The 20,562-nt window shown below is 47.4% G+C and overlaps 1 protein-coding gene across 2 annotated transcripts in view; it reads right to left on the reverse strand.

Annotated features, from left to right (window-relative positions):
* Nucleotides 1–20,562, reverse strand: part of SLC28A1 (solute carrier family 28 member 1) — a 97,454-nt gene that overhangs the window by 63,042 nt on the left and 13,850 nt on the right. For both annotated transcript variants that reach the window (XM_025391996.1, XM_025391995.1), the window contains 4 exons: nt 17,689–17,872; nt 8,556–8,697; nt 7,082–7,195; nt 4,071–4,148 (listed from right to left, as the gene is read on the reverse strand). In XM_025391996.1, coding sequence (XP_025247781.1) covers nt 4,071–4,148; nt 7,082–7,195; nt 8,556–8,697; nt 17,689–17,872 — 518 coding nt within the window. The remainder of the gene's footprint in view (nt 1–4,070; nt 4,149–7,081; nt 7,196–8,555; nt 8,698–17,688; nt 17,873–20,562) is intronic.

Raw genomic sequence — 20,562 nt, forward strand, 5'->3', positions numbered from 1 at the left:
TGTGTGTGTGTGTGTGTGTGCAAAATTTGGCACTGTTGACCACTGGGGATTACAAGTCTATGTCAGACATCCCGAAGCTCTCAGGAGATGAAGACATTTTCCTTGACCCTAGGGGTTCCTCCAGAGAAATGTGAGCAGCACTGCTGAGCTTAGCAGTGGGTGCTTGTTCCGGAGGCTAGAACAATAGTGAAAGAGTGAGAGTCTGCTCCCGGGTCAGCCAGACCCAGGGGAGTAAGATCATGCGGGTGGAAAGTTACTAGAAGGGAGTCGAAGCCAAGGTGGAATGACTAATCCAGCTGATCCAGCCAAGGGGTGACTGCCACGTCCACATCCACTGTACTGGACTCTAGGCCCAGGGCAGGCTGAGGGCTGAGGAAGCCCCAGGGAGAGACTTTACTTCCCCCCAGAAGAGAGCAGCTGGACCATGGCCCAGCAGGAAGCAGCTTGGATTCTGAAAATCTGAGTGAGCTCAGAGAAGACTTCCCCAGGCTGAAATTGGCCAAAGGCCTTGGACTAGGTCTGTATGATTCATAGAAAGAACAGAGAGAACGTCCTGAGTCTTCTGTTCAGCTCAGCATTCAACAAAACCACCCCTACCTTGAGGGCAAATTCCAAGCATATGTGTGTGATACAGGGGAGAGTGAGAGGCTGAATAAAATGTTGTGATTAGTGAGAAAGAGAATTCTGTGGCCATGAAGCATTTATCCTAGTCCTCCTTCATCTTTCCTAGCATTGCTAAGGATGGCGCATCAGCCAATACACTGTCCAGGAATTTGTCCAGAGGACAGGGCCTACCAGAGGCCAGGAAACTGCTAGTGTTTGGCTGGGAAATGCTGAGGCTGGTTAATGATAAACCCAGCTCACTATTGTTTTTATCTTAACTGAACATTCCACTTCAAAGGTTTTTGACACCACTGATGCATCTTTTTCCACTTCCTCTTTCTCTTCCTCCTCCTCCTCTTCCTCTTCTTCTTCCTTTTCCTCCTCTTCTTCTTCTTCTTTTTTTTTTTTTTTTTTTGACAGAGTCTTGCTCTGTTGCCTGGGCTGGAGTGCAGTGGTACGATCTCTGCTCACTGCAACCTCCATCTCCCGGGTTCAAGTCATTCTCTTGCCTCAGCCTCCTGAGTAGCTGGAATTACAAGCACCCACCACCATGCCTGGCTAATTTTTGTATTTTTAGTAGGGATGGGGTTTCACTATATTGGCCAGGCTGGTCTCGAATTCCTGAACTCAAGTCATCAGACCACCTCAGCCTCCCAAAGTACTGGCATTACAGGCGTGAGCCACCACACCCAGCCTAATGGCTACATTTTCAAATGATCATTTTTGTTATTCAGAGTGTTTTTTGTATTTGGAGGAGAGACATGAGGCCGCTGATTTCTGCTGATAGTATGAGGAAGAATACATCCCTTAACCAGAAGTGAAGTGGAAGGGGTCTAGTTCTGGCTCTGCCCTAACTCACTGTGCCATTGTAGCCAGTTCACTGCTCCTCTCTTGGGCTTGGCTGGACCATCAGTAATACAAAAGGGAGGCCCACACGTCACTGAACTCCCTCCTGGTACCAACAGTCAAGGAATCCATGATTCTAAAGGGTGATTCTGGGAGAGATACAAGCAGCAGGTGTGCACACATCCTTCCAGAAAGGGAGGCAGGATTTGAGGAGACACAGCTAATGTGGCCAGGGGGCAGACGCAGAGGCAAGCCCAGCTATGACGCAGGAGAGATGCTGGCTGGTGGTGGGCGGGGGAAGGGGCGCTGGCGGACAGCAGCTGCGTGGCCTGCCCAGCACCTCTTCCCCTGCTTTTTGGCTAACGAGGCTTTAATTTCCCTTTGGGAAACAGCTTACATGCCCGTCCACTGAACTCTGCCCTGCACTGTGGACACGCTAGTATTTTCTCACCTCCACGCTTTGCCCATGCCATTTCCTCTTCCTGTCTAGCTCAGTGTGTCCAAATCTCTTCCGTCCTAAACTCCATATCAAATGCCACCTCCTCAAGGAGTCTCCCTCAAGGTCTCTTGTTGGAAGAATCTCTCCTTATAGGCACTCCTCAGGCCCCTCCTTTATTGCACTTGAACCCAGCTGCCTGGGGAGGCTGAACTGCAGAGTGTCGGGTGTGTGTGTGTTTGTTTTGTTGAGACGGAGTTCCGCTCTTGTTGCCCAGGCTGGAGTGCAATGGCGCGATCTCGGCTCATGGCAACCTCCGCTTCCTGGGTTCAAGCGATTCTCCTGCCTCAGCCTCCCGAGTAGCTGGGATTACAGGCATGCCACCACACCCCGCTAATTTTGTATTTTTAGTGGAGACAGGGTTTCTCCATGTCGGTCAGGCTGGTCTCAAACTACCAACCTCAGGTGATCCGCCTGCCTCGGCCTCCCAAAGTGCTAGAATTACAGGCATGAGCCACCGTGCCTGGCTGAGCGTGTGTGTTTTAAAGTATGAGAAGCTGCGGGAACCTCCCTGCCTCCTGCCTGGGTGGACGCCGGAAGTCACCCTAAAGCAGACCTTACTGGTCTTTTCTGAAACCTCAGTACCCCCGTACTGGTTACGCAAAGGTAAGGGAGCAGCTGCTCGTTACCCTAAAGGAATATGGTATTAGGGGCCTTTGCGGGGCTGACATAGGTTCCCCCTCCCAATATTCTCCCTATACAGAACTGGTCTCAGAAAACATGATGGGCAAGTATGCCCAGGGGGCAAGAAGACTTCAGAGAAGATAGGAACCTGGGCCCCTCCCTTTCCTCCTAGGGCTGACAGTGTTAGACTGGACATTCCCTAGGGAATCTGCTGGCACAAGAGACGCTAAGGCTCCAAGGGGAACTCACCAGAGGTCAGGGTCAGGGGTAGGCAGGAGGGTCTGAACTCCTGACATGGCTCAACGCCAGTCCAGAAGTCCATAGCCAAGTCCATGGCTTGGGCCAAAAGTCTCCTGGGTCCAAGACCCCCAGCAGGTGGGGAGGCTCTGGGAACAGTGGCCAGCATAATGAAAAACAGCAGAAACCTCTAGAACCTGCACATGGGGTCTTGCATAGCAGCTCCATGGTGATGGTGGTCCCGGATGTACCAAGAGTGGGTAGCCCTGATTTTCCTCTCAGTGCCATGCATCAGTGGCAGAAAACTGGGGTCAGCTACTGGGTAAGTGGGGCCCCAAGTCTCTCTCTTTTGCCTGGCAAGTGGAGCTTAAGCCTAGAGCAAGCTGGTCTTAGACAACTGGAGTGTAAAGCAGGCAGAGGAGAGCTACACTAGAGTTCTTAATAAACAAGGCATTTCAGTGCTTAAACAGTTAACTGGGGAAAAAAGAAATACATCCACAGCTCCACCCAGAACAGTGAAGGGTCCCACCGGCAGCATCCTCATCCTTTGCACAGGCTGCTTTGTTTTTAAATTAGGGTTGAGGCTCCACCGTTAGACAATAAGTTCTTTGAAACAGAACAGTGCCTTTATCTCCATTTCCCCTATAATATTTTGCAGTGCAGTAAATGCACAATAGATTTTTGTTGGAAGAAAGAAAGGAAGGATGGATGGAGGCAAGGAGGGAGGAGGGAAGGTGGGATCATAGGTCTAGGAGGACACGAAGGAAGGAGCTATTGCAGCGGGACTAGTAAGGGCTGGCTTCCTGGCAGAGGTGGCCTGTGAGGGGCCCTGAAGGAGGAGCACCTGAGAGGATCATTTGAGCCTAAGCCTTCCTGGAAACTGCTCTTTCTAGACGCAGAGTCTCTGCAGCACATCAGGGGCTAAGGTCTCAGCAGGAGCTATCCCCATGACCCCTACCCCCACTTCTTGTCCTCAGCTACTCAGTAATTCTATAATTTAGAGGGTCATCTCTAAGAAAAAAACATACAGAAATATCTTACTTTTGCAAATTTTACAAAATATAGTAAAAACATCTCATGAGGTGAACATTGCTGGGCCCCTCCCAGGCTCCAGACTTAAGGTTCACTAACTTCCCAGTACGGCGACCTCTGCCCATAGGACTCCCCCCTTCCACCTGGGCCCCCACCATGCCCAGACTCCCCTCTAGCTGGAGTCGTTGGGCAGTGGCTGCTAAAGGCCTCTGGGACCCTGAGTCAAGCTGACCTGAAAGGCAAAGACATCCTTGACCAGCGCCTCCCCAAACACGAAGCTGGAGCCGGCCTCCGTGTAGCTCAGGAAGATCTGAAAGAAAAATGCAAAACAAAAACAGGCAATGAGGCTGGAAAGGGAGGAGGGAGGAAGCAGCGGCCAGAGACAGGCGGTTTGGCCCAGGGACATAGTCCCCCCAGGCTCTTATTGGGGTGGGCACCACCTGGCAAGGAGTGTTAAAGCTACCGCCACGGGCACTCGCTCCTAAGCATATTTGCCAAAGAGACACCTTTTTGGTCAATTTTAAAGACATGCTCTGTAGGCTGGGTGCGGTGGCTCACACCTGTAATCTCAGCACTTTGGGAGGCCAAGGCAGGCGGATCACCTGAGGTCAGGAGTTCGAGACCAGTTGGCAAACATGGTGAAACCCCGTCTCTGCCAAAAACCCAAAAATTACCCGAGCGTGGTGGTGGGCGCCTGTAATCTCAGCTACTCGGGAGGCTGAGGCAGGAAAATTGCTTGAACCCAGGAGGCAGAGGTTGCAGTGAGCCGAGCTTGTGCCACTGCACTGCAGCCTGGGCAACAGAGCGAGACTCTGTCTCAAAATAAAAATAAAAAGAAATGCTCTGACAGTTGTTAGGACAATAAAGAAGAGACAATGGAAGTAACCATGAGACGTGTGAAGAAGGCAGTGCCTTTTGTGCCTGCTCAGGCCCCTGACAACCAACAGCAAAGCCTCCCCTCATCTTGTCCCCATCCCGGGCTTGTGGCCTTGGAGTCTGAGCCCAGCCACGCTTCTACAGGAGACCTGTGTTATATCCTGAACTTGCAATGTGACTGCAGGGGCAGCAAGTCATTTCTCTTGTTCGGGCCTCAGTGTTCCCATCTATAAAATGGGGACATAGCCAGAAAAGCAACTCTCTGTCTTTTCCTCCACACCCTGTGCAGTTACTCTCAGCGAGGCCAGCAGGTGTGCACATTCCTGGACCGGCAGGGTTCTCATGCTCCCCCCTGCACAGAGCACAGGGAACTGCAAGCTGGTGAGAGGGAGGTAAGTAGATTAACCTATTTAACCTATGTCCTTGATAATTTATATTTTTTTAAGTGTTAAAAACACAAAAATTAGCCGGGTGTAGTGGCTCACACCTATAGTCGCAGCTACTCAGGAGGCTGAGGTGGGAGCATCCCTTGAGTCTAGGAAGTCGAGGCTGCAATGAGCTAAGATCACGCCACTGCACTCCAGTCTGAGTGATAGAAGTGAAACCCTGTCTCAAAACTAAACTAAACTAAACTAATCTAAGCTAAACTAAAATAAAATAAAAGAAGGTCAGCGTGGTGGCTTATGCCTGTAATCCCAGCACTTTGGGAGGCCAAGGGAGGCAGATTACTTGAGCCCAGGACTTTGAGACCAGCCTTGGCAACGTGGTGAAACTCTGTCTCTACCAAAAATAGAAAAAGTAGCTAGTCTCATAACCTGGTTTCAAAATAAATAAACAAATAAATAGATTTAAGAAATTCTAAGTGTTAAATAAAGGAGACCATTGGTTTGGACTGAGCTCCTGCACTTCGCCCAACAGACCAAACCAAAATGGAATCGCTCATGCTATAAAGTTCCATATCACAAGTCAAAACTAAGCTGTCTCCTGACCTTCCAAAAAACCAGGGGAATGAGACATATAGCCATATCCCCAAATGCAGCATGACAAGCAGTCCCCTCAGTTTTGACCTTTACAAGGAAAGTGACCTTGAAACAAGCAATCTGCTTTTTGTTTTCTGTTTCTGCTTTCTTCAGCCTTTCTCTGTCTATAAAGCCAACCTCCTCTGCCCAACTCATCGGAACACTCACTCTATTTTTATAGAATGAGGTGTTGCCTCATTCTAAAATCGCAAGTAAAAGCCAATTAAGATCTTTAAACTAAATTTGTTATAATTTTCTTTTGACAAAAGTAAATCACGATAGTTGTACAACAGTGTGCATGAATTTAATGACACTTAAAAGTGGTTAAAATGGTCAATTTTATGTTCTGTATATTTTACCAAAATAAAAAACAAAATTGGTTGGGCACCATGGCTCAAGATGAGATCACTTGAGCCCAGGAGTTCGAGACCAGCCTGGGCAACATAGGGAGACCCTGTATCTACAAAAAAAAAAAAGAAAAAGAAAAAGAAAAAATATGTTTTAATTAGCTTGGCATGGTGGCTTACACCTGTAGTCCCAGCTACTCAATACTGGGGAGGCTGAGGTGGGAGGATCACTTGAGCCCAGGATGTCAAGGCTGCAGTGAGCCGTATTCACACCACTGCACTCAGCCTGGATGCCAGAGCAAGACTGTTTCAAAACAAAGCAAAATGGGCCCAGGTGTGGTGGCTCACGCCTGTAATCCCAGCACTTTGGGAGGCCAAGGCAAGCAAATCGTCTGAGGTCAGGAGTTCGAGACCAGCCTGGCCAACATGGTGAAACCCTGTCTTTACTAAAAATACAAACATTAGCCGGGCATGGTGGTGGGTGCCTGTAATCCCAGCTACTGGGCAGGCTGAGGCAGGAGAATTGCTTGAACCAGGGAGGCAGAGGTTGCAGTGAGCCAAGATTGTGCCACTGCATTCCAGCCTGGGTGACAAAAGTGAGACCTTGTCTTGAAAAAAAAAAGCAACAACAGAATAAAAATGTATGACTTCAATACACATTATTTTTAAACACATACACACAGAAGTAAATCATTTGCAGATTTAGGGAGATTTTTTTTAAAGCACTTTTAACTATTACAATTTCCAAGTCACTGCTGATTGCAGACCCAGCCTCTGAAAAGACTACTCTATTGGGGCCTCAGTGCCAGGTGTGAGGGAAGTGGCAGCTGCACTGCCCGGGCCCCAGCTACCCACCTGGTATGGGGCCCCCAGTCTACCCTACCCTCCAGGTCCCAAGCCATCTCTATGGCCTCACCACCTACTTTTCCCCCTGCCAAGTGGCTTCTCCCCTACTCCCAGTAACCTAAGATGCTCTGGACATCCAGGTCCCATGTACCTACCCGGATCTGCTCGCCCAGCCACTGGAACGCAATAAATCCTGGTTCTGTTCTGATGACGAGGAGTCCAAGTACAAACTGCAATCCAAGTCCCCAAGACACGGCCCGCCAGGACACCTGCCACCCCACCCCACGGAAAGGTGAGTTCAGCTCCTTGAGGGATGGGCAGGGAGCTGGGTGGGGGTGAGAGCAGGGGGCACTGGCTACCGAGGGAGCCCAGGAGCATCGGCCTGCCTGGAGAATGGGGCTGGAGCCAGACAGAGTACTAGGCCTGTTGCCTAGTACTGTTGCCTGATCCCTCCCTGGGATTCAGAACAGGCCATGTGTTTGGCAGGAATGGACCTGGGCAGTGGGCAGGGGTGGGCCAAGATTCTAACCAAGAACTCAGGTGAAACCTGACCAGCCTTCGGCATGCCACGGCACTTCGTCTCCTGGTCATCACTGCCAGAGATGTGGCCTGGGGCTCTGGCCTCAGGATCAGCACCAGACTGCTCTGGGCCCAGCTCCTCTCCAGCTCGTGTGAACCCTGTCTGCCTGACCATCTCCAATCTCTCCTCCACAGGCTGGGCTCCCATCCACCTCAACCCCAACTCTCTCCATGGCCACACCCCCTGCCCCTCCCAGCAGATGAGAGCTGGGCTCCTCAGGTTGCTGTTCCCTGATCAGCATTTAATAATTCCTTAGCAGCAAGTCCAAGCTCTGGTGTGCATCCTTCTGGGAGGCTTGGCGGTAGCCTGGGGAAGGTGGTAGCCACACTGTGAAACAGGGAGGGATCCTGATGCTACAGAGGCAGAGAGAGAAGGTTCTATCTGCCCGTGGCAGGGACCTCCCAAATGGGTGCATGCCTGCCTTAGTATACATCAGATTTTAGTACACATCAGAATTTAGTACACATTAGAATGTAGTCTATATCAGAATTTAGTCTACATCAGAATTTAGTACACATCAGAATTGTGCTTGCTGACAGGATGATTGCTGCCCTTGCCCCTGAGTTTCTAATGCAGTGGGCCTAGGGTGGGGCCTAAGAAGTTACATTTCTGGTAAGTTCCATGGAGGCACTGCTGCTGTTGGTCTGGGGCGCAGACTTTGAGAAGCACTATTTTAAGCTAATGATTCCAGGAAACCCTTGGCTCTGCAGACAGACTGGAGCTCTGGCCTGTGTTTTCTGTGGTTGGGGTGGAGGTAGTTCCTGAGCCTACAGACCTGAAGACCAGGATTAGACTGACCAGAGGACATGTCACCAAGGAAACAAATGTCCTGGTGGCCTCTGAGTCTGGAGAGACATCCCTGCTGGGGAGTTTGAAGACTTCTGCTCCACAGGAAGCCTGTCCTGATACACACAGGTCTTCTCCAGGCCCTGAGCCTCCAGGGCTCTCCCAACAGGAGCAACTGCCTATACCCCAGCACCCAGATCCAGCCTAGAGGCAGAAGAGAGAGGCAAACACTTCCAGCCCTGGGCCCCACCACTGGCACTCACTGCGCAATGATGCTTTGAGCAGGCAAAGAGGAGAGCAATGAACACGCAGATTCCTGCGAAGGACACCAGTTGCTCAGGCCGCCGGGAGGTGTCCAGAGACAGCCACAGGACCAGGCCCAGGAAAGCAGCAAGAGCTAGGCCCCTGCAGGCAAGAGGAAGAAAGTCATCACCCTCAGCATGTACCCCCACCCCACCCACACACAATAGCACCCAGCAACCCAGAGAAAAGGTGCTCAGGGCTGGGAGGAGGAGAAAGAGCACAGCACAGTGGAAAGAGCACCAGCTCTGGAACCACATGCTGGGAAGAGCTGACCTCACTGTGTGACCTCAGGCAGATCACCTTGCCTCTCTGAGTCTAGTTTCCTCATGGGTCAAATGAAGCCAGAGACCCTTCATTTCTCAACGTTGCTGACAGGATTATATAGGGGGATGTATGTACCAAGCTGAGCATAGTGACAAGCACCTGGCTCCATCCAGCTACAGGAATCTCATCGTTGCAGTGATGCTCAGCTCAGCCTCTGACCTTGTGGGAGAAAGGACCTGTGCCGCCCAGGACTCAACACTATCGGCCATGACTGCAAAATGTCTAGAAGCATGTGATGTGAGTTTGGACCTCCGAGCTGAGCACCTGAGACCAAGGGAGACCAAGGAATGGATCTAACCTTAACAGCAACACTTCCCTCCCTGGGGCTAGGATTTGTTTGTCCAGGATGCAGCCTGAAGGGTGGGAGAGCTCAGGTTTTGGCATCAGGTGCTCAAGATCTCACCCCAATCCGGTCATCAGTTCAATCCAGTCATCAACTCACTGGGTACTACTAATGACAGTTAATGTTCCACTGAGCACCTATTATATGCCAGGTACTATACCAATGCTGAGAGACACGTTCTTTTGATAGAGATGAGGAAACTGAGGCACAGAGAGGTTAAATAACTGGCCCAAGGCCACTCATCTAGAAAGTGGCAGAACTGAGATTTCAACCCAGGCATTCTGGAAGCAAGGTCTATTCACTTTACAGTTTTATCCAGGCCGGTCCTAGCTGGTAAGCAGGAGACCAAAGATCTGAACTCAAGCAGGCTAATTCCAGAGCCTACTGCTTTTCTTTCTGCTCCTGTTTTTAAACTCTTCTCATTCCAGTTCAATGTGCACAATCTTTGCCTTGTTTGTGTGCCAACTGTACCTCTCTTTACTTACTATTTCTCTTGAGGTTAACTGTCTTTATAAGAACTCAAATATGGCCGGGCGTGGTGGCTCATGCCTGTAATCCCAGCACTTTGGGAGGCCATGGTGGGTGGATCACCTAAGGTCAGGCATTCGAGACCAGCCTGGCCAACATGGTGAAACCCATCGCTACTAAAAATCCAAAAATTAGCTGGGAGTGGCGGTGGGTGCCTGTAATCCCAGGTACTTGGGAGGCTGAGGCAGGAGAATCACTTGAATCTGGGAGGCAGAGGTTGCAGTGAGCCGAGATCGTGCCACTGCACTCCAGCCTGGGTGACACAGCAAGATGCCATCTCAAAAAAAAAAAAAAAAAAAACTTAAATGCTAGTTTCAAATTTTTTATTTTTAACAGCTTTATTAGAGGTATGGTTGATATATAATCAATTGCACATATTGGAGGTGTTCAATTTGATACGTTTTGGCATATGCATAGTCTTTGAAACCATCACTGCAATCAAGAGATTGAACGTATCCATCATCCCTTTTGTAATATCTTGCCTCCCTCCCTGTTCCCAGGTAACAGTTGACATGTTTTCTGCCACTAGATTAGTCTGCATTTTTTTTGTTTGTTTTTGAGACAGAGTCTCATTTCATCGTCCAAGCTGGAGTGCAATGGCATGACCTCAGCTCACTGCAACCTCCACCTCTGGGGTTTAAGCGCTTTTCCTGCCTCAGCTTCCCAAGTAGCTGGGACTACAGGGATGCACCACCAGGCCCAGCTAATTTTTGTATTTTTAGAAGAGATGGGATTTCACCATGTTGGCCAGGCTGGTCTTGAATTTCTGACCTCAAGTGATCTGCCCGTCTCAGCCTCCCAAAGTGCTGGGATTATAGGCGTGAGCCACCGCACCCCACCTAGTTTGCACTTTTAAGAATTTTATATAAATTTTTTAAAAAGAAAAGAAAGAAGTTTATATAAATAGAACCATACAGTACCTGACCTTTTTTGTTTGACTTCTTTCACTTAGTGTAATTATTTTGAGATTTATCTAGGTTTCTGCATGATTCACTAGTCCATTCCATCTTATTGCTCAGTAGTATTCCATTATATGGATATACCACACTGTGCTTATCAATTCACCTATTGATGGACATTTTGTTGATTTCCAGATTTTGGCTATTGCAGATAAAGCTGCTATGAACATTCAAAACTTCATGTGCAAGTCTTTGTGTGGATATATGTTTTTATTTCTCTTGGGTAAATGCCTGTAAGTAAAATAGGTAGATTATATGATAGGCCTGGAAACTGCCAATCTGTTTTCTACAGCAGTTGCACAATTTTATATTCCCACTAGCAGTATAAAAAAATTCAGTTCCTCTAAATCCTTGCCAACACTTGGTATGGTTAGTCTTTTGAATTCTACCCATTCTACTCAGTATATGGTAGTATCTCTTTCTGTTTTTAACTTGCATTTCTCTACTGATAAATGGTGTTGAGCATCTTACCATGTACTTATTTGCCACTTAGGCATATTCTTTAAATGTCTGTTCATATCTTGAGCCTTTTAGTGTTTTTTGTTTGTTTGTTTTTGAGATGGCGTGTCGCTCTGTCACACAGGCTAGAGTGCAGTGGCACGAGATCTTGGCTCACTATAACACCCACCTCCTGGGTTCAAGCAATTCTCCTGCCTCAGTCTCCCAAGTAGCTGGGACTACAGGTGCCTGTTACCATGCCTGGCTAATTTTTGTATTTTTAGTAGAGACAGGGTTTCACCATGTTGGCCAGACTGGTCTCGAACTCCTCAGGGGATCCACCCACCTTGGCCTCCTAAACTACTAGGGTTATAGGCGTGAGCCACCATGCTTGGTCTTGAGTTCATTTTTAAATTGGGTTATTTTGCTTATTAAAGATTTATGACAAGCCCAGGAGCTGTGGCTCTGTCTCCCACGTTCAAGTGATTCTCCTGCCTCAGCCGTCTGAGTAGCTGGGACTACAGGTGCATGCCACTATGCCCAGTCAGCTAATTTTTGTATTTTTAGTAGAGATGGGGTTTCACCATGTTGGTCAGGCTAGTCCCAATCTCTTGACCTCGTGATCTGCCTGCCTCAGCCTCCCAAAGTGCTGGGATTACAGGCGTGAGCCACCACACCTGGCCTAAGTTGATTAAATTTTAATCAACTTTTTCCTTCCTTCCTTCCTTGCCTTTTACCCTTCCCCTTCCCTTTTCCCTTCCCCTTCCCCTTCCCTTTCTGTCTTTTTTGAGACAGGGTCTGCTTTGTTGCCCAGGCTGGAGTGCAGTGGCATATAGGCATATTGTGCATAGCTCACTGCAGCCTTGACCTTCTGTGCTCAAGCGATCCTCCTACCTTAGCCTCTCAAGTAGCTGGGATCACAGGTGCACAGCACCATACCTGGCTAATTTATTTATCTATTTTTTTGTAGAGATGGGGTCTCATTATGTTACCCAGGCTGGTCTCAAACTCCTGGGCTCAAGCAGTCCTCCTACCTCAGCCTCACAAAGTGCTGAAATTACAGGCATTAGCCACCACACCTGACCCCATTTCTTTTTGTAGAACCAGGTTTCTGCTAGTAGCATTTTCCTTCTCTTCAAAGAATTTCCTTTAACATTTCTTTCTTTTTTCCTTTTTTTTTTTTTTTTTTGAGACAGTGTCTCCCAGGCTGGAGTGCAGTGGTGTGATCTCAGTTCACTGCAACCTCCACCTCCCAGGTTCAAGCAATTCTTGTGCCTCAGCCAACCAAGTGTAATAGCTGATACTACAGGTGCATGCCACCATGCCTGGCTATTTTTTGTGTGTGTATTTTTATTAGAGACACAGTTTCAACATATTGCTCAGGCTGGTCTTGGACTCCTGAGCTTAAGTGATCTATCCAAGTTGGCCTCCCAAATTGCTGGGATTATAGGCATGAGCCACAACACTGGCTTCTCTCTCTTTCTCTCTTTTATTTTCTTTTTTCTTTTCTTTTCTTTTTGCCGTAGCATCTCCCTCTGTCGTCCAGGCTGGAGTCAGTGGCATGATCCTGGCTTACTGCAGCCTATGTCTCCCAGGCTCAAGCGATCTTCCTTTCTCAGCCTCCTGAGTAGCTGGGACTACAGGTGTGCGCCACTCCTTTAGCATTTCTTGTAGCATAAGTCTGCTTTTTATGTCTGAAAAAATTATTTCAGCTTTTGTATGACTGAAAGAATTCTTATTTCCTCTTCTTTTTTGAAATACATTTCACTGGTAAAGAATTGTCGGTTGACAGCCTTTTGGGTATTTGCTATTGTTGTTGTTGACTGTTCCACTATTTTCTCACTCATTTTTGACAAGAAGTCTGCTAGTAATCCATCTTTCTGCTCCTCTGCACATGTCTTTTTCATCTAGTTGTTGTTAAGGTTTTATCACTGATCTTAAGTAATTTGATTATTGCCTCGGTATAGTCTTCATGTTTCTTGTGCTGGGGGTTCATGAAGTTTCTTGAATCTTTGGGTGTCCAATTGTCATCCTATTTGGATTTTTTCTGGACATAATTTCTTCAAATATTTTTTTCTGCCCTCCTTCCCCTCTGGAGACTTCAACTGTGTATATTCAACTGAAGTTGTGCCGTGGTTAACTGATGCTCTGTTTGAATTTTTTCAGGTTTTGTCTTTAAGATGTTAGGCAGGGTCTGAGAAGCATTTATTCTAGAGTTGATTTTTTTTTTCTCTGCTACTGAGCCAAAACCTTCTTACTACGCTAAACAATGCCCTGTGCATTATGAGGTTTTTTTCACCTGACTGTCGGGAATAGACACTATTCCTGGCCCTGTGTGATTCCAGGTATGATTCCCACTTCTCCTTTTGGGTGGTTCTTTCCTAGTACTAGGGTAGCTTCCTCGTCTGTATTCTCTGAGCAGAACTCAACTGCATGTTCAAGGAGGATTCTTTGCATAGCTCTGGGCTTTGCTCTGTGATCTCTCAGCTGTGTCTCTGTGCTCTGCAATGTGAACCCTGCCTGCCTTGGCTTCCCTAGATTTCCAGCTCTGTCTCTTCAACTTAGGGAATCTGCTGGTGTCCCACCTCAGTTTTCCTTCCCTGTGCTGTGGTCTGGAAATGCTCTCCAGGCAGTCAGCTGGGGAGAACACAGGGCTAACCTCATTTGTTTCCTAATTCTCAAGGATCAGTGTCCTTTATTGACTGATGTCCAACATCAAAGAGCTCTTGTCTCATGTATTTGTTCCAGTTTTTTAGCTGTTTCAACTGGGAGGATAAACCTGGTCTCTGTTATTCCATCTTAACTGGGAGCCAAAATCAAATGCATGCATTTTTTTTTTTTTTTTTTTTTTTTTTTTGAGACAGAGTCTTGCTCTGTCACCCAGGCTGGAGTGCAGTAGCGCTATCTTGGCTCACTGCAAGCTCCATCTCCCAGGTTCACACCATTCTCCTGCCTCAGCCTCCAGAGTAGCTGGGACTACAGGCGCCCACCACCACGCCTGGCTAATTTTTTTGTATTTTTAGTAGAGATGGGGTTTCACTGTGTTGACCAGGATAGTCTCGATCTCCTGACCTCGTGATCTGCCTGCCTCAGCCTCCCAAAGTGCTGGGATTACAAGCATGAGCCACCACGCCCAGCCAAATGCATGCATTTTTTAACAGCTTTATTGAGACAAAATTTACATGCCATACAATTTGCCCATTTACAGTGTATAGTTCAAGGATAGAAGTTCCTCACAAAACTAAAAATAGAAGTACCATATGATTCAGTAATTCCTCTACTGGGTATATATGCAAAAAAAAAAAAAGGAAATCAATATATTGAAAAGACATCTGCACTCCATGTTTATTGCAGCATGATTCACAATAGCCAAAATATGGAATCAACCTAGGTGCCCATCAACAGATGAATGGATAAAGAAAATGTGGTATATATACACAATGGAATATCATTCAGCCATAAAAAAAACAATGAAATCCTATTATTAGCAGCAACATGGACGGAATTGGAGATCATTATGTTAAGTGAAATAAGCCAAGCACAGAAAGACAAATACTGCATGTTCTCACTCATATGTGGGAGCTTAAAAAGTAGATCTTATGAAGACAGACAGTAGTTTGGTTGTTACCAGAGACTCTGAAGGGGAGGAGGGAGGTGGGATGACAAGAAGTTGATTAATGGGTACAAATATATAGTTTGAGAGAAGAAATAAGACCTAGTGACAGATAGATGAGTAAGGTGGCTACAGTGTACAATAATGTATTGCATATTTCAAAATAGCTAGGAGAATTTGAATAGTTCTAATATAAAGAAAGACAAATATTTAATTTGATGGATATCCCAAGTATGCTGATTTGATCTTTACAAATTATATGAATGTATTAAATTATCACATGTACCCTGAAACTATGCACATTTATTAGGTTGGTGCAAAATGTATTGCATAACGGCAAAACCACAATCACTTTTGCACCAACCTAATAATATTATGCAGCAATTTTTTAAAGTGTATTTTTGTTTGGTTGGTTGGTTTGGTTTTTTTTTTTTTTTCTTTTTTTTTTTTTTTTTTTGAGACAAAGTCTCACTCTGTCACGCAGGCTGGAGTACAGTGGTGCAATCTCGGCTCACTGCAACCTCCGCTTCCCAGGTTCAAGGGATTCTCCTGCCTCTGCCTCCTGAGTAGCTGGAATTACAGGTGCATACCACCACACCCAGCTTTTTTTTTTTTTTTTTTTTTTTTGTATTTTTAGTAGAGACAGGGTTTCACTGTGTTAGCCAGGATGGTCTTGATCTCCTGACCTCATGATCCACCCGCCTCAGCCTCCCAAAGTGCTGGGATTACAGGCTTGAGCCACCATGCCTGGCCAAAAGTGTATGGTTTAATGGTTTTTAGTATAGTTACAGATTTGTGCAACCATTATCGTAATCCTAGGATATTTTCATCAGCCCAAAATGAAGCCCCAAACCACTGGCGGTCACTACCTCCTCTTCCCATCCACCCTAGCAATCACTAATCAACTCTCTGTCTCCACAGATTTCCCATCACTAATCAACTCTCTGTCTCCACAGATTTGCCCATTCTGGACATTTCACATAAATGGAATCATGCAGTATATGGTTCTTTAAAACTGGCTTCTTTCACTGAGCATGATGTTCTCAAGGTTTATCATTATTGTAGTATTTATCAAGACTACATTCCTTTTCATGGCCAAATAATATTCTATTGTATGGATATATAGATTTTCTTTATCCATTTTCCAGTTGATGAACATATGTGTAGTTTTCACTTTTTGGCTATTATGATTAATGCTATATGAAGATTTGTGCACAAGTTTTTATGTGGACATATATTTTTATTTCTCTTAGGTATATACCTAGGAGTGGAATTTCTGGGTCATATGGTAAGTCCATGTTTAACATTTTGAGGAACTGCCTAACCATTTTCTTTTTTCTTTCTTTTTTTTTTTTTGAGACAGAGTTTTGCTCTTGTTGGAGCAATGGTGCTGGAGTGCAATGGTGCGATCTCGACTCACTGCAACCTCTGCCTTCCGGTTTCAAGCAATTCTCCTGCCTCAGCCTCCCAAGTAGCTGAGATTACAGGCGCCCACCACCATGCCTGGCTAATTTTTGGATTTTTAGTAGAGACAGGGTTTCGCCATGTTGGCCAGGCTGGTCTCGAACTCCTGACCTCTTGATCCTCCCACCTTGGCCTCCCAAAGTGCTGCGATTACGGGCATGAGCCACCATGCCTGGTCAGCCATTTTCTAAAGCAACTGCACTGTTTTGCATTTCTGCCAGCAGTGTCTCAGGGTTTCAATTTCTCCACATCTTTGTCAACACTTGTTATCATCTATCTTATTGATTATGGCCATCTGACTGAATATGAAGTGGTATCTTATTGTGGCTTTGCTTTGCATTTCCATGATGGCTACTGATGTTGAGCACATTTTCATGTGATTTTTGGCTGAAATGGGTTGTCTTTTTATGGTTGAGTTGTAATTCTGCATACAGTTTCTTTTTGCAGACATATGATTTGTACATCTTTTCTCTCATTCCATGAGTTGTCTTTTCACTTTTTTGATAGTGTGCGTTGCATCAAAAAGTTTTTAGTTTTTATGAAGTCCAGTTTATCTGCATGCATTTTTTTAAAGGAAACTTCGTATCAGTCCCTCAAGTGGAAAACCATCATCAATGACTTGTCATAGAAAACCATTGTAAACATAAATCACAAATGTATTTAATAAAGAGAAGTTAAATGTAACAGTAAATGTACTTATAAATAAAATTTTAAATGTGTTCATCCACAGGCTGGCTCAAATCATTTTGCTGTGGTATGTGGATTTCACTTTGGGAAAGTGAGAGTCACCCCTGTACCCTTGCATCCCCCTGACTTAGTCTTTGGGTATCTTTGGCCACCAGCTTCTTCATCAACAAAATAGAGTACTGAAATAGATTGGTGGTCTTCAGACTTTTTTTTTAAGCCATAGAAACCGTTTTCTTCCCCCCAGCCAATTTTTTTTGCGAACCTTGGCTTACAAAACACATAAGACTCTGCTGGCTACATCAGAATTCCCTGGAGGCTAATGAAAAATACTAGCACCTGGACCCCGATCGAGCCTGCTGAATCCCACTCCAGGGATGGTCCCTGCGGCTTTTTGTCTCACACTGCCCAGGTGATGTCTCACACTGCCCAGGTGATCTCAGGGAGGTACTGATTTGGGCCCTCCTTGCTCCAGGAGCTGGGATCCCTGAATGCAGGAAACTGTTGAGTTCAGTTTTCATCCACCACAGTCACCTGCTGTAACTGGGACTACGAACTGGTGAAACACCAAAAGATGCTGCTATGTTTGAAGTCACCCACAAGCTCCTGCCCTGGGGCCCTGGAGAGTTCTCCATGACACAGAGCCTTCCTCTTCCTCCAGCCCTGGCCATAACCCTGGAGCCAACCCCTCAGCTCACGGGCCCTCCCTTGTCCTGCCTCAGAGCTGTGAGCTCACTCACCTCTTAAACCAGAGCAGCAGGCGAGGATGGTCCTGAGGCTTGAGAAACCTCCTTAGCTTTGGCCCCAGAAACCGTTTCAGCAGGCGGTGGCCCAGGAACGTGAGGACCACACAAGTGAGGACAAACAGAGCCAGGGCCCTCTGGAAATCCAGGAGGCAGGCCACCAGCAGGAAGGCAGCGAACGCTGGGGGACGAGAGAGAGGAGGGGTCAATGGCCGCGACATCACCTCTTCAGGCCCCTGCAGCCCCGCCCATGGACTCCACCTTACTCCACCCAGATCGTGGAGGGCAGGAAACTCACCCAACCTCACTGAGCCTATTTCCTCATCTGGAAATGAAAACAACCATCACTACTGTGTCAAAAGTAGTTAGGAGTTACTGGCAGAAGGCATTGTGAAAGGGCCTTGTAAACTGTAAAGTGCTTACCAAATATGAAGGAGATGTGTAAGGAGGCCGCAAAGCCAAACAGCAAGAGGTGCTGGGCATCAGTGGAACATCTGCTGTGGTCCAGCGCCATGCTAGGCCCCGTGGAGGAAGGAGACGAGCCCATCAGCTACTCCATGAAGGAGTTCACATATGTGTGCTGGGACTGCGTCCTGAAATGTTCATCAATGACCGCGCTTCCTAGAGTTTCCTTTCCCTTTTTGCTCTTCTCTCCTTTGAGCCACTCAGCCAGTACATGCTTATGCCTCAGAAAGGCGCTGAGGGGGAGATGTCTCTCCCTAGATTTTTTTTTTTTTTTTTTTTTGAGACAGGGTCTCACTTTGTCGCCCAGGCTGGAGCACTATCTCGGCTGACTGCAACCTCCGCCTCCTGGGTCAAAGCAGTGCTTCTGCCTTAGCCTCTCGAGTAGCTGGGATTACAGGTACCCACCACCAAGGCTGGCTAATTTCTGTATTTTTGGTAGAGACAGGGTTTCGTCATGTTGCTCAGGCTGGTGTTGAACTCCTGGGCTCAAGTGATCCGCCCACCTCAGCCTCCCAAAGTGCTGCGATTATGCGCCTGGCCTCTCCCTGGCTTTGGAATTTCAGAATCCAGGATCCTCAAAGAATGGAAAGGATGCTTAACCATGGATAAAAAATGTGATCTGAAACATCACGAATAAAGGTAAGTTCTACCCAACCGCTCTGCTACCAGGCAATAACAAGGACAATGGTATCACAGAGAAAGCACCTGAGCCTGGCAAGGCTGCCAAGCCAGGTGTGTTTGCAGCATTGCAAGCAGCGAAGCCTTGTGCCTGGCTTCCTGGTGGAGCCCCAGGGAGGTCCCAGGACTGCAGAGAGAGGAATGCCCACGCGGTGCATGGCAAGCCAGTGAGGCTCTGCAGGCACCAAAACAGCTGAAGTGGTCTCCATGAGAGGCCTGAAAAGGAGAGAGGTGGGAGACCAGAATGAGCCCACCATGGGGAAGAGGGCGTCGCCATGGTCACCTGCAAGGATGGAGGACCCAGGACCAGCTGGAGAAGTGGACAAGTGAGGAGATACTTGAGGAGTAATAATAGATAAGCCCCCCTGGTAACCCCCAGAGAAAGGGATGAAGGAAGATTCCAACTGGACAGAAATTGAGTTCCCGTCACTCGCTGGAATGATAAAATTGAGGGAGAAGATAAGTTGAGTCATAAAACATAAAATGACCCTTCTCTCACATGGAAGCTTGTGGGCCAGAGTTCCAACCTGAACGGGTGTCACTGAGACACATAGGTGGAGCCCCACAGGGTGGTGCTGGGGCTGCTGGTACCAGCCGTGGAGGTTCAGGGGAGGCGGACCTGGCCAGGGAGAGGATCCGTGGTCGCCAGGAGGTGAGCTTAGCACTTCAGATGCACTTTCACAATGAATCCTCACAAGACCCCTATAAGGTGGGGTCTACAGTGATGCCCACTTGGAGAGCGAGGCCTCTGAGGCCAGCCAAGATGAGTGCCTCACACAGGGAGGGCATGGGGCGAGGAGGCCAAGAAGGTCTGTGCACCTCAGGTCCTGTGCTTTGTGGTTGAGGCGGGCCAGGAAGGCTGGGGGAGTCTGGGTAGACCAGGACAGGGACTCAGGGAGAGGGGGCAGTGTGGAGGAGTCCTGCAGGCAGGGCACAAGGACAGTAGTACTCTTGGAAGTATTTTATTCATCTAGGATCCATTCACAGGGATTGGTTTGGGGACGGGCAGGACCTGAGCTAAGCTCCTTGAAGAACTCCCTGGGACTTTGACTGGAACAGCCAGCAAGAGGCACCCCCTTCTTCTAAGACTGGGGACACCAAGGCCATCCTTGTTAGTCTGGTGCCAGGGCTGTCGCTGTACCCATGGAGAAGGCCTACCTGAGGTGAGCAAGCCACTGTCACAGATCAGGAGCCAAGTCCTGAGAATGTGAGCTTCATTTCTCTATCACAGCTATTCCCAGAACATCTGTGAACAGCCTCCCCAGGAAAGAGGTGATGTAATAAAGATATTGAAAAGCCAGAGAAATCAAAGTCACCCAGAGACAGTCACTGCTGACCATTGCAAGAGATCATTTAATGATTCAGTTTGCATTCCTGAAAGCCATGGCAAACGTGGAAATAGGATGAGAGGGATAATTTTCATTCTCTACTGAGAGAATTCAATTGTTCTTCAAGAGAAACAAATTGGATCTGAGTGAAGGAGGCAGCCAAGGAAACAGAGACGGTCCTGGCTTCAGACCCTGCCAAAAGTGGACGTCACCATCTCTAGGAGGAAGCTGTGAGGAAGCTGTGAGGGACATGGACCCACCCCATCTCAGCAGATGACCCTACTTTAAAGTTCACCAAGCAGACCAGGTCATTGCTGTCACCTCTCTCACTGTCTTTCCCCTCCAGAGCACCTATAATGAGCTCTGCATCTGTACCCATCCTCCTTTTTCTTTTTTCAAA

Source organism: Theropithecus gelada, chromosome 7b, assembly GCF_003255815.1.
Source record: "Theropithecus gelada isolate Dixy chromosome 7b, Tgel_1.0, whole genome shotgun sequence".
Classification (NCBI taxonomy): Eukaryota; Metazoa; Chordata; class Mammalia; order Primates; family Cercopithecidae; genus Theropithecus; species Theropithecus gelada.